At 52.8% G+C, this 12784-nt stretch overlaps 2 protein-coding genes across 5 annotated transcripts in view; both read right to left on the minus strand.

The window, feature by feature from the left end:
• The window catches only part of LOC110133834 (amine oxidase [copper-containing] 3), a 13515-nt gene extending 8889 nt beyond the window's left edge, over positions 1-4626 (minus strand). For 3 of the 4 annotated variants that reach the window (XR_011492333.1, XM_070479458.1, XM_070479459.1), the window contains exons 1-3: positions 2875-4626; positions 1103-1388; positions 466-595 (exon numbers count right to left, since the gene is read on the minus strand). Coding sequence is in view for 3 of the 4 variants with exons in the window: in XM_070479458.1 (XP_070335559.1) it covers positions 466-595; positions 1103-1388; positions 2875-4474 (2016 nt within the window). In the remaining variant the exon portion in view is untranslated. The remainder of the gene's footprint in view (positions 1-465; positions 596-1102; positions 1389-2874) is intronic. The other variant, XM_020888058.2, reaches the window with a different exon arrangement.
• A 493-nt stretch (positions 4627-5119) lies between these two features.
• On the minus strand, positions 5120-10468 carry AOC2 (amine oxidase copper containing 2). Its single transcript, XM_020888050.2, has 4 exons — positions 8673-10468; positions 6435-6720; positions 6071-6200; positions 5120-5780 (listed from the first exon to the last, which is right to left on the minus strand). The coding sequence occupies exons 1-4, from the start codon at positions 10258-10260 to the stop codon at positions 5514-5516; spliced, it is 2271 nt and encodes a 756-aa protein (XP_020743709.1). The 5' UTR covers positions 10261-10468; the 3' UTR covers positions 5120-5513.
• Positions 10469-12784: the final 2316 nt, after the last annotated feature.

Genomic DNA, 12784 nt, shown 5'->3' on the forward strand with positions numbered 1-12784 from the left:
CTTCAGCACCTCCCCTGACACTGTAGGAGAGTTCCCAAACTGTAACTGAAGGAAGGAGAATGGAGGAGGGTAGATCAGGTTTGGGTGGCAGAAAAGTTCAGCATTTGGAAATTAATCCTTTTGTGGTGAGGACAGAAATGAAGCTTTATGATAAGAGATGAGATCTTCCCTGGTCATTCCAGCCCTTCTGAATCCTGGGGCCCTTAAAGGACTCAGTCCACAGAGCAGAGACTGAGAGAGCTGCTGCCTCTCAAGGAAAGACTGGAACCTCAGCCAGGGTCTGCAGATGAACTCCCAGCTTAGGAAGTTTCCCTCCACAAGTAGTGAGCAGATCCACAAAAGCACAGAAGCAGGAGTCAGCTCAGCCCTTCAGGTGATCATGGGATTTCGGGGCCCCACCCCAAGAGAAGGTGGGGCTGATCTCTGTGTCCTCCACCCCTCCCTCATCTCCCACAGTCAGCTGACCTTTCCAGCAATGGTCTCATTGTTGATGAAGTCAGCAAAGTCCACGGTGGGAGTCCAGGGGTCATTCTGATTGAAGATGCTGGTGCTGCTGGGCTCTGTCTCCTTCCTCTGGGTCACGGCCAGCTGGTACCTAGAGATGCTCTGGTCAGGGGTCCATGGTCACTGTCCCTGTCCTGCTGCCTGATCATCATGGAAGGGAGCCAAGCCCATGGACCTCAGCTTCTCAGCTCATCCACACCATCACTGTGATGTCACCCTAGTGTGCAGATGGTTTCTTGCACATCCCACATCCCATCCACCTAGTGAGTGGCCCAACACCTTTTTTTTTTTTTAAAGATACAGTACTTAGGTGATCCTTTTTTTTTTTTTTTTTTTTCGACCTGAGCCCAACATCTTTTCATGTCCTTCTCCTGTTGATCCCTTTGGATTTCACAGCATCAGGAAAACAGGAAAGACTTATCTGCCTGGGCCTTAGCCTTCCAAGGGGACCATTTATTTACTGTAGGCCTTTTGATAACCAGGAAATGTTTTGTGCTCTTACTTCACCTCATGTAGATTTAAACTAGGTTCCCAATTTCCCCTCCCAAGATGCTCTTCTCATCTCATCCACCCTCCTCCAACAGTACACCCCACCCACCTTCCCCAGCTGATGGCTCTCTCCATGGAGCTGTTCTGGGGCAGCGGCCCCCCAGCAAAGCTGACTGTCTGGATGCGATAGCTGCGAGGATGCCCCCACTTGTTTTTCTGCTTGCTGGCCAGGTACAGATAGCGAGGGGAGGGCCGTCCCAGGGGGAAAGCGGCCTGCTCCTCCGTCTCCAGCTGCTTCCGGGTCACCTGCAGCCTTTGAGTCTGATGCTCGGGGCTCCAGGGTACCGTCATCGGGACAAAAGCCATGTCCTCAGCCCAGACCCAGTTCTCCAGTCCTGGGGGGGTGAGAGGATGAGGAAGGGCTGGTCAGGCAGTTGCCCCACCTCTCAGACTCTGCTTGCACCTGGCTTCAGAGTGGGGGCCGAAGAGAAGACCAGACTGAGTGTGTCCCCTGTTTCCCTCTCCTCATTCCAGGATGTCCACATCTTTCAGCCAAAGCTGGTGACCTGTGAAATGTTTCTTCGAGGATTTCACTCCATCCTTGTTTCACACTCATCAGTGAAGACACCTGTGCTCAGTGCTGGGGACACTCTAATGAATGCAACCTTACCCTTCTGCTCTCACAGAAGCCTGAGGAAGGCCAAGCCCTAATGAGCCTACAGTGTGAGAGGAGCACAGTTAGAGGAAGCCAGGTACAGACAGGAAGAGAGGCAGTTCTGGTCCACGTTTCAGCCTGGCCTTAAGGATGTCACCATCTGAGATGGCATGGCAGGGTATTCAAGGCTGGAGCAAAAGAGGAGCAAAAGCAAACAAGCCCAACTGTCACCTATTGTGTGTGTGTTTCCGGGGACACAGAGGGTGAAGATGTGGCTAAAACAGCATAGGGAAGAATCTGGAAGGCAGGTGGCAGCTGCCCTCTCAAGGGACAGGTCTTGGCAGTCCTTTTGCAGTTGGGAATCCATTAGTGATGGGGTAAGTGGGAAGTGTGTGAGGGGGCAGGCTGGCCTGGGCTGGAAGGTCCCTCTGAGCACAGGGTGAACTCTGGATCTGAGGGGAAGAAGAGTCGAAGTAGCAAAGAGAGGCCTGGCGCCCAGAGGGGACTGGCAGGAAGGCCAGGCGACAGGTTGGAGATATTTCAGCAGCAGAACAGAAAGAAAAATCTGGTGATGAAATCAATGTGGGGAACAACAGTGAAATGTCATGGACTCCTAAATATCCCATTACCTTGGCTCTCTGTGACCACCAACTCCAGAAACTTTTTGGAATATTCCACAGTATCCTCTCTACCCTTCACATTTAAATGTATTGTGCCCAGAGATGAAAACTCAAGGAGGAGGAGGGTCCACCTGCCAAGGAAATGTGCACCCAGGGATAGCCAGGGCTGGCCTGCATGTGCCAAGGACTCAGCGGAATGCACCCAGATCTTCCCCAACACCAGCACTGCAGGCAGACACAGATAAGCTGAAAAACAAATGTCTGCTTCACTCAAGGGGGGCCCATATAGGTAGGTGGCAGGGAGGGAGGAGGGCCAAGAGGACCCTTAGCCCAGATACTGTCTCTTCCCTAAGCTTAGCTGTTTCCCAAGATTTTCTAATGAGGTCATGTGGTTGGAGTCTGGCATCTCTGCACCCAGCCAGTGAGCTAAGATCACAGGGAAATTTAACAGCCGACACTCTCCCATCCAGGTAAGAGAAAACATCAAACTCCAAAACCGCATACCCACATCTTCCTTTCCTGGGAAATCTCCATCAAACCCAAAGCAAATAGTGACAACTCCTCAACCTCCTGTCCAGAATCATTGCCTCTGCCAGAACGTCTTACCTCCCACATCCAGATCCACCTTGTAGTGGGCACTGTGGGTGTGGACGGTGCCCAGTGTGTTCTCCCGAACCTGGTTTCCATATTTTTGGGCAGCACCAAAGAAGAAGGCTGAGCTGATATAGCCTGTGGCATGGAATTTGACTTCTATGGCCCCATTGGGGTGGAAGACCATATCCCACACATAGTCATAGTTGAGCAAGGTTGACACAGACCTGAAGATCAGCACTGTCTCCACAACGCCCCCAAAATAGTGGGAAAGAAAATCTGAGTGGTGTCGCCTCAGGGGCAGGCCCTCGTTCTGCTCAAACACACAAAAGGCATCGTGTAGTGTCCTGGGGGCTTGGGACTCCAGAAGGAAGTGCCAGTCCACATAGGTGGCCAGATAGGGGCAGTCCACCCCTCGGGTCAGGGGCGTGGCGAACTTGCCCATACCAAAGCAGCCGTCCATATAGCGAGTGAGCATCGCTGCTGGAGTATTCCCACCATAAATAGCCACGGCCTCTTGCAGGCTGATCTCATAAGCCAGTCGTTCTCCTTGGAATCGAACATCAAAGATCCTAGGACCACTGAAAGCTCCAAGGCCAAAGGAGAAAGTCCACAATGAGGAGGTCACTCGACTGCCCTGGACACTGAAGCGAGCGCCCTGAGGATAGAACTGCAGAGGTGGAGTTGGACCTGGGGGCACCTGGGACTTCAGGGACCAGGACCCACCTGTGCCATTGTCTGGGATCACCACCACATTCACCTGGCCAGCCTCAAACTGCTCCTCCAGCTGGGCCAGACTCTCATAGTAGCGACCTTGAAAGAACACCTTCTGGATGGTCCACTGGGCAGGGTCCAGAGCCTTGTGGTTTACCAGCAGCTCCAGCCCCACGGGGTGTGGATAGTACCCAGCCCCTGAGATGTTATAGTAGAGGCCAAACCAGGTAGCCCGGTCACCTGATTGCAAACCGCGGGGGGCTGTGGTCATGGTCACCAGGTTCCTTCCTCCTTGTTTGTAGGAGCAGCAGTGGTGAAGGACACCAGCAGCCTGGGGCAGCTCTCTGTCGAAGATCATCTGGTCTATGTCCAGGTACTCTCGGAGAAGCACGGGGCGTCGGTAATACGGGAGGGGACCCCCATGACGCTCCACGGTCACATCCCGCACGTACGAGGGCTGGGGCAGCGGCCCCACCACCAGCTCAGTCACGTTGGGCTGGGGCTGTCCACCAAAGAAGATGATGGCCAGTGCCTCCCGGGCAGGTGGGGGGCTCCCTCTGTCCAGGTGGGCCGGGGCTGCAGCCTTGGGGGGCAGCTGCAGCTCTACTGAGAAGACACAGTTGTCTGAGGGTTGGGACTGGGCTGCATCCACCAGGTCTGGCCCCAGTTTCTGGGTCAGGAAGCTCATCACAGCCATCAGCTCTTCTCGGCTCAGGTCTGCAAACAGCTGGTTCTGGTCAGGCTGTGTCCAGGGCTGGGCACTGGGGGTTCCGGAGGGGCAGTAGTGAGGTTGGCTGGCTTCACCCCCATCTCCTCCCCTGCCAACTAGTAAGACACACACCAAGGCAAATATGGTGATGACAGCCAGAGCGAGGAGCACCAGGGTGGTCTTCTGGTTCATGATCCCTTGAATAGAGAGACAGAGGATTGAACCAAACTGGAGACTTGTGTTCTCAGGCCAGCAGAAGAGGGTCTCTTTTGGCTCCTGTATTGAGGGTTCCTGGACTCTGGCTGAGGTTTTCAGTATTCCGTTGCAAAGAAAACAGAAGGTGGGAAGAGCATGGGAAGGCTGGGGGCGGGGTGGGGCGGCTGGGGCAGCGGGGGCGGGGCTATGGCAGGGCAGTAGCGATTTCCACAGACCTTACATGGCTTTGTCTTCCAGACTCCCAGTTCAGATTCTGCTCTCTGGGTCAGGGGAGATCTGGCGTATGGGGAAGGGGTGGTGGGGATTTCAAAACAATGAAGCTAACCAGAATGAGCACAGAAATGCATAGAAATGCCAGAGGGGGGCAGCCCCTTGTCCCCTTCAATCCCCCTTCTTCCCCCAGCCCCCACTTTCCCCAGGCCAGATGTTTCCTTTCCTGCAACTGGAACTATTGTCCTCCTTCCAAGAACACCCCCCAACCCCCTTCTTCAGTTTCCCAAGCAACATTTCTTGGCCAGGTCTGTCCCCCTTGCCCCCTCTCCTCCCTGGCTAATTTCCTTGGCTAGAATCCCTAATATTCTCTGGGGGATTCTAGATACTTCAAAAGTCAGATGGAAGAAATTCAAGTAAAAATCTCATAATACTCTTTATTATAAATTACACACACCATGAGGTTTTTAAAAAATTCTATTTTTCCATTTCAATGCACATGCATAAAGAAATGTCTGGTATAACATTCACCAAATGTGAATACCAGCTATTTCTGAGTGGTAGGATTTATGATGTTTTTTGCCTGAATATTTTAACAACGGCATCATTTGTAAAAATTCATCATTTTTAAGACAATGAACTGGAAACAGGAGTTTACCAACAGGGTATACGGGAGTTTCTGTGGTAGGAGGCTACTTCCCAAGGGTCGAGTGTCAGGAGAGCGGGAAGTGGAAATAGGAAGGAAGGTACAGGTCTTAGCACCACCACCACCCTGCCCTACCCATGTCCCTCCGCACACTCAGGGCTACAAGTCTTGGTAAGAGAAAGGCGGCAGGTCCGGGACACAGGCTGCCAGGTGGGGAATGCAAGCCACATGATTCACACTGCAGAGCCCAGCATCCTGGCCTTTCTCAAAGTAGACACTGCCAGGGGAGAAGATGGAGGGGTCCTCATCAAAGAAGTTATAGGGTCGGAGCAAGAAGCCAACTCTGTTCCCCAGAGTCACTGTGTTGGGGACATCCTCAGCGTGGGGGATGTGCAGGAAGCTGGCTGTAACCCAAGCCACCAGGTCCTGCAGGAAGAGGAGGAGCTGGAGATTTTGGAGGCAAGACCCAGAGAACCTCCCCTTAGCCACGATCCCCAGTCTCCAGCCCCAGGCCCAAACAACAGGCTTCTCATCCATGTGAGAAGCTGTAGTTTGGTCCCAGAGCTAATCTCACCCTAAGAGGGATGAGCCATGTTGGTCATCAGGGGTCTCCCTGGCCCCTAATCTAAGAGCTGGAAACCTACCACTCCCTCCATCCTACAGCCATGGCACTAGGCTCAGGGGAGCCTTGGTCCTCTGCCCCTAGGGCTACCAACCTCTCCTAAGAGGGTCTCATTGTTGATGAAGTCAGCAAAGGCCGCAGTGGCTGTCCAGATGTCATTCTGGTAATAGATGCTGCTGCTCTGGGACTCCTCCTCCTTCCTCCGGGTCACCACAAGCTGGTATCTGACCAGGAATGTTGTAGGAAGGCAATGTCAGGAAACATCAAGGGCCTGGACAGCCCAGATAGCCTTTGGCTCAGGTTCTGTGTGAGACTGATTCCCGTCCCATTATCTGTTTGGATCTGAGAGATCCAGGGGTGAAGCGTCCACCAAGGTTAGTGAGCTGGGGTCTCTTAAGAGCTGGGATGGGAAGGGGACCAGCCCTTCCCTACCACCCAGTCCCCGGGGCCCTCCTCACCTCCCCCAGCTGAGGGCCCTCTCCATGGTGCTGTCCGGCGGCATGTGTATGCCAAGAGGGCTGTGGATCTGGATTCGGTACCCGCGCTGATGACCCCAGGCATTAGTCTGGTTGCTAGCCAAGTAAATGTAGCGGGGAAGGGGGCTCCCCAAGAAAAAAGCCGTCAGGTCCTCCCTTCCCAGGACCTGCCGAGTCAGCTGTGGGCGCTGCAGTTGGTGCTCCGGACTCCAAGGGGCTGCCACAGGTTTAAACACCACGTCTTCAGCTACCACCCAGTTTTTCAGCCCTGCCAGGGTGAGGGGAGGGAGAGGAGTTCCACACCAGGTGAGACAGGTCCCTTGTCACCTCTGTGATGCCCAGTGCACTGGCCTGTAAAACGGCCGCAGAGCCCAGCAGAGAGCACTCTGCGCTGGGAGCCAGGTCTGGACTTGAGGGCTAGCCGATCTTCTTTGAACCTTGCCCTGTCTAATAGCTACCACCGGTTACAAGCGGCTCTTTCAACTTAAAACTTCAGTTCCTTAGTCACACTAGCTACATTCCAAGTGCTCAACAGCTACCTATGGTTGGTGGCTAACAGACTGGACAAGGCAGGCATGTATTTCTATCGCTGCAGAAAGTTCTGGGCCCTGGTCTATCCAATAGACCTCGGACCAATTATTTGCTTCTCTGTAGTGAAGCACATTTGATTCACCTTGTGAATCTCTACACTAGGCATAAAAAAAGTTGTTCTATGGCTGAGCTCCATAAATGGAAAATCACACACAGGTGGCTAACAACATTCTTCTATGAAAGGGATTTTTGTCTTGGAGAAGCTGGCTGGAAAAACCTGATCCCCTCTTCTGGTGCCCTGCACACTCCTCCTGACTCTGAAACTTTGTTTTTCTTCTCTTCTAAATTTGGCAGGGACCACTTTGTCTTTTTCACAAATAAATACATTTGTATCTTTAAATTGTCTGGGGTGATCCCTGAAACACTTATACTCTTGCTGCAGGTTCAGACTGTCAGTTCCTTCCAGTCTGACTCCCAGGAAGGCGCTGGAACAAGGGAGCTGTCCTGAATGCAGCTACTGCCCTCTGTGCAGGCGCCTGACACAGCCTCTGGCCCACAGCACCAGCCTGCACTGCATCCTCTAAGGATCCAGTGTTACTTGATTTTACGTCCTAAGACAAGGCTCTTTAACGTCAAAGTGCTGGAGAGAAAACTTCAAATCAGAAAATAGTCATATACCAAATTTGTCAAAGAATAATCTAGTTAATACTAGCATTTCCATCATGCTATTTTCTTAGCTCTCCTCCCCTCCACCTCTACACCACACACACACACAGAGGCACACGTGCCATCTTTATACTCAAGAGGATATGAAAATGTCTCACAAGAAATATGCCGAGTTATGGTGCATTATATGCAGGCAGCCACTTTCTGACCCATCTCCCCCCCCCCCCCCCACCCCACCCTCCTCGATTTCTGTAACTGTAAAACAGACAGGGTCCAGCGGATTCCAAATTTTCTCTCTGGGCAAACAGTCTGATTTGGTTAATTATTTTCTGAAGTGGACAAAAAACTGTCAAGAGGAGAAAGCCCCCTTGGTGGTTAGAGCCCTACTGGAGAAATCCCTCTACATTTGCATCAAGCCTGTTGCAGGCCCGCCATGTCACCGGAGAGCCTATTGTGATGACGCGTGCTGGCAGGAATGGGCTGGGCCTCCCCAGAAGGCGCCTGGGCCCCTATGCTGTCTCCCCAGACATCTGAAATCCTGTGGGAGCAGCCCCCAGCCAGCGCCTCCCTCTCTCAAGCCCCAGCACTACCTCCACTCTTTAAACCCCTTTAGACACTGCTTCCTACCTCCCTCTGCTCATCCCCTTGCTTTCCCCACCTCCACAGTCTCTCAGAATAATGAAGAACTCAGAGCCCCAGCTCCAGCTGCATCCAGCCTGAGAAGGCCAGTTCCCTACTCACAGACAGGCTAAGGCAGCCAGATAGCCCAGCATGGCCATTATGTTTCATTTTAAAATTGCAGGTCAGAGGGGCCAGGCAGTGGAACCCTATCTTCTGCTAAACACCCAGTAGGCCCAGCATCTAGGCTGACTGCAGTCAAAACACTCACATCAGTCCCTGCTGTTGCCACAATAAACTGTGGTACTGGAATGCCACCCTCTTACCTCTTTGGGCTTGATGTGGGGGTCTCCCTTCCCTCTGGCCCACCCCAACTCTCCATCCTCATCCCCCCAGGGCACTCACCTGCCACATCCAGGTCCAGCTTGAAGTGGAAGGCATGTGTGTGCACCGCCCCCAGCACTCGCTCCCCCACGCGGTTCCCAAAGAGGAGGCTCTCCTCTCCCCCGCTCAGGAAAGCTGTGTTGATATAGCCCGTGGCATGGACCCGCCCTTCGAGTGCCCCATTTGGGTGCAATACAAAGTCCCAAATGTAGTCATAGTTGCCTACAGAGGACACAGACCTGACTACGAGGGCAGAGCCAGCCAAACCACCATAGAAATGACTCTGAAGCTGATTGTGGTGCCTTCGGAGGGGTAGTCCCTGGGCCTCCTCAAATACACACACAGCTCCCGGGAGCAGCTGGACTGCCCCTTGACCCACCAACACGTGGGTGTCCACCATGGTAGACTGATAGGGGCAGTCTACTCCCCGCACCAAGCCTCGGCTGTGCCGGCCAAGTCCATAGCTGCTATCAAGGTATCGGGTCATCATGGTCTTGGGTGAATCGGCGCCATAGATAGACACACACTCCTGGACACTGACTTCATAGGCCACTCGCTCACCCTTGAACCGAACATCAAAAATTCTCATGCCACTGAATGCCCCATGGCCAAAGGTAAATGTCCAGAGGAAAGACTCCACCAGGTGCCCTTGGACGCTGTACCGGGAGCCCTGAGGTGAGAACTCAAGAGGGGGGAGAGGGCCTGGGGAGACCCGGGAGCGGAGGGATGAGGCCCCATCTGGCAGGGGTAGAGGAACTCTAACCACATCCAGCCGGCCAGCCTTAAACTCCCATTCCAACTGACCCAAGTCTGCATAGTAATGCCCGAGGTAGAAAACCTGCTGGACAGCCCAATGGGCAGGGTCCAGGGCCCTATGGTCCAGCAGTAGCTCGAGCCCCACGGGGTGAAGAAAAATCCCGACACCTGAGATGTTATGGTAGAGGGCTATCCAGGTAGCACGGTCCCCTGAGCGCAAGCCACGAGGGGTGGCATGCAGAGCCGCCAAAGTGGAGCCATTGTAGTTGAAGACAGAAGCCAGGAAGACTGGGGCCTTGGGGAACTCCACCTCTTTCAGATGCGTCCACATCTGGGCAGACTCAGTTGCCAGCATGGGGCGTCGGTGATAGGGCAGGGGACCCCCATGACGCTCCACGGTCACATCCCGCATGTAGGAGGGCTGGGGCAGTGGCCCCACTACCAGCTCAGTCACATTGGGCTGGGGTTGTCCGCCAAAGAAGATGATGGCCAGTGCCTCCCGGGCAGGTGGGGGGCTCCCCCTGTCCAGGTGGGCCAGGGCTGCCGCCTTGGGGGGCAGCTGCAGCTCGACCGAGAAGATGCAGTTGTCTGAGGGTCGGGCCTGGGCTGCATCCACCAGGTCTGGCCCCAGCTTCTGGGTCAGGAAGCTCATCACAGCCATCAGCTCTTCTCGGCTCAGGTCTGCAAACAGCTGGCTCTGGCCGGGGTGTGTCCAGGGCTGGGCACGGGGGGATACAGTGGGGCAGCGGGGAGGCAGGCTGGAGCCACCACGGCTGGTCAGCAAGACATAGGCCAGGGCAAAGATGGTGATGAGAGACAGTGCCAGGAACACGAGGACTACCTTGAGATTCATGGTGAATGCTGAGAGCTGAAAGGAGAGTCCCACCAGCTGCTCCTTCCAGTTACTGACATCAAATCAGGGTTTATATTCAGGAGGATGGATAGGAATACCGAAAACTCCACCCTGTGGGTTGGACGGGAAATTTTTGACCTTGATTTGTATAATTCTGCTCCAATTTTCTGTTCTGTGGTTTGGCTCAAGGTACGACTTCCACGTGCATCGCCTCAGCCCATCCCTGAACTCCTCCCAGCAGCACGGTCAGTACCCACTCCCAAGTGCCATCATTTAGAGCAGATTAGAGGGCATCTGTATAGACGCTAAACTCTACCTTCTGCCCAGCATGGGTCTGAGGAAGAATGCAAATCTCAGATGCCCGATCAAGTCCTATGAGCCACATGCAACCACTCTGGCCACTTTCCTACCTTCTGGCAGGCACCATCCCAGTATTTCCAGGATCCACTGCCCAGTTTAGCAGTAAGCACTGTGTTCTGCCAGATGCCTAAGGCAAAGCCCTTGGTCTGTAGTCTCAGGCCTCTTCCATCTAGCCAGTTGAGAAACGAGTGGAGAAGACCTGGCCACAGCAGTCAATTTGTATCCCAATCGCAGGTCCTGAAGCGGCGTGACCTCAGGGGACTTACTTATCATGAGACTCAGTGTCCTGATCTATAAAGAAGGGATAAAACTACCCTAGAGATTCATGGAGAATAAATGTGATCACGCAGATAAAGTGCTTCACAGAGCTTGACACGGGGCAGGCATTCAAAAACGGTCAGTTACAGGTACTGATCTCTGAAACAGAATAGAAGAGATGTTCCTCCACCATTCAAGACCTTAAGTCTTTTTTTGTAGAGACGATGGATCCCAGATCAATGGATATCAGTACGCTACTCTGCAAGGTGGAAGTTAAGGAAACTTTTATTTCAGAGGGAGCTAAGATCCCAGACAGCCCTCCAAGTCATTTGAAAGTCAGAACCAGGAGTCCCTGGCATATCCTCAAGAAACTTCAGACATTATTCAGAGAGAAGTATTGTATAAAGAAAATGATGGGGTGAGGTGTGCCTTGAGCCAGGTGATTCCCAACACATGGAACTACAGCACCCTCTACTGACAGTTCAGGGTATTATTGGAGAAGGCAGAAAGGAGCTGGGATCTTGTCAGGGTAGAAGGCAAGTTAGGTTGGAGAAGAGTTATCTGGTGGCTCAGACAGGAAACAATCTGCCTGCAATGCAGGGGACTGGGGTTCGATCCCTAGGTCAGGAAGATCCCCTGAAGAAGGGAATGGCTACCCACCCAGTATTCTTGCCTGGAGAATTTCATGGACAGAGGAGCCTCGCAGACATGACTGACTTTCACTTTCTTTCAACTTGCATTTAATTCAGACTGCACACAAATGAAGGACCCACTCTTGCCTCTTGGTAGGCAGAAGCCTCAGTCTTTTCATTATTTCAGAGAAAAGAGGCAGCTCAATTGGAGTAAAGACACCCAGTAGGGTGGCTGGAGGTATATATGGAGGTGGGTGTCCCAATGTGCACACACCTAAGTGTGAGTATGTCCCAGGCCACCAGAGCATCGCATCAGCGTCTGCAGCTTTAGAAAGAGGTCAAAGTACCTGTATTTTTAATAATTTCTTGACATGGTAAAAGAATTTTACATTACGATCCAAGGGCAGTAGAGGGAGGAGGAGGGGTACTGGAACAATCCAACAAACAAAAAGGGAAACTGAGAAACACCGGATGGGAGGAGGGAAGGGTTTTAGTTGGAAGGGGTCTGGAGGGTGGTAGGGGCACTGCCCAACTAAAATGCAATTGGTTTGTTACTGAGTACTATTCATGGGAAGACAGCATCCGAACTCCTCCTCTATAGCATAACGGGGGACCAAAATGATGCGCTCAGATGGAAATATGATTGGAGGTTGGAAGACAGAGAAGGGGCAGGGAAGGGACAAGGATAAAAGTCAAAAACACTGAGAGAAAGAAAGAGAGCCACCAACAGACTCCCCAGGAGTGGCAGAATAAAAAAAGTAGGGGTTGATGAGGGTTAACACAAAAGCTGTAACAAGTGGTATCTCTGGAAGATTTGAGAGATAAGAGGCAACTCTTCTATGGTTTTGACTTGCTCGGCAGATTTCCACATACACACACTGTGTACATGCCTGTGTGTGCATACACACACATATACACACAAGTGACTGCTTTCCCGGGAAGCACAATACTACAAATAAGAAAACATTTTTCCCAAAGGGAAAGCCCAGTAGCAGCAGCAGCATCTAGCCTCACAGCTGCAGACACCCTTACCCCAATTTACAACTGGCCTGGGAAGAGGCAACCAGGGGTCAGAGGACAAGCCTTTGCAAAAACAGCCAAAAGGACTCAAGTCACAGAGGAAGGGGCCTTCCCCACTCCCTCCGCTTCTCATCTCTCAGCTCCCCTCCAACTCACAGCCTCAGGCACCAAGAGGCTACAACAGCAGGAGACAATGGGCCCTGGGAGGAGAGGACTAAGACACCTATCACCTTCTAAACAGTGTGTGTGTGTGT

This window comes from Odocoileus virginianus, chromosome 17 (genome assembly GCF_023699985.2).
Source record: "Odocoileus virginianus isolate 20LAN1187 ecotype Illinois chromosome 17, Ovbor_1.2, whole genome shotgun sequence".
Lineage (NCBI taxonomy): Eukaryota > Metazoa > Chordata > Mammalia > Artiodactyla > Cervidae > Odocoileus > Odocoileus virginianus.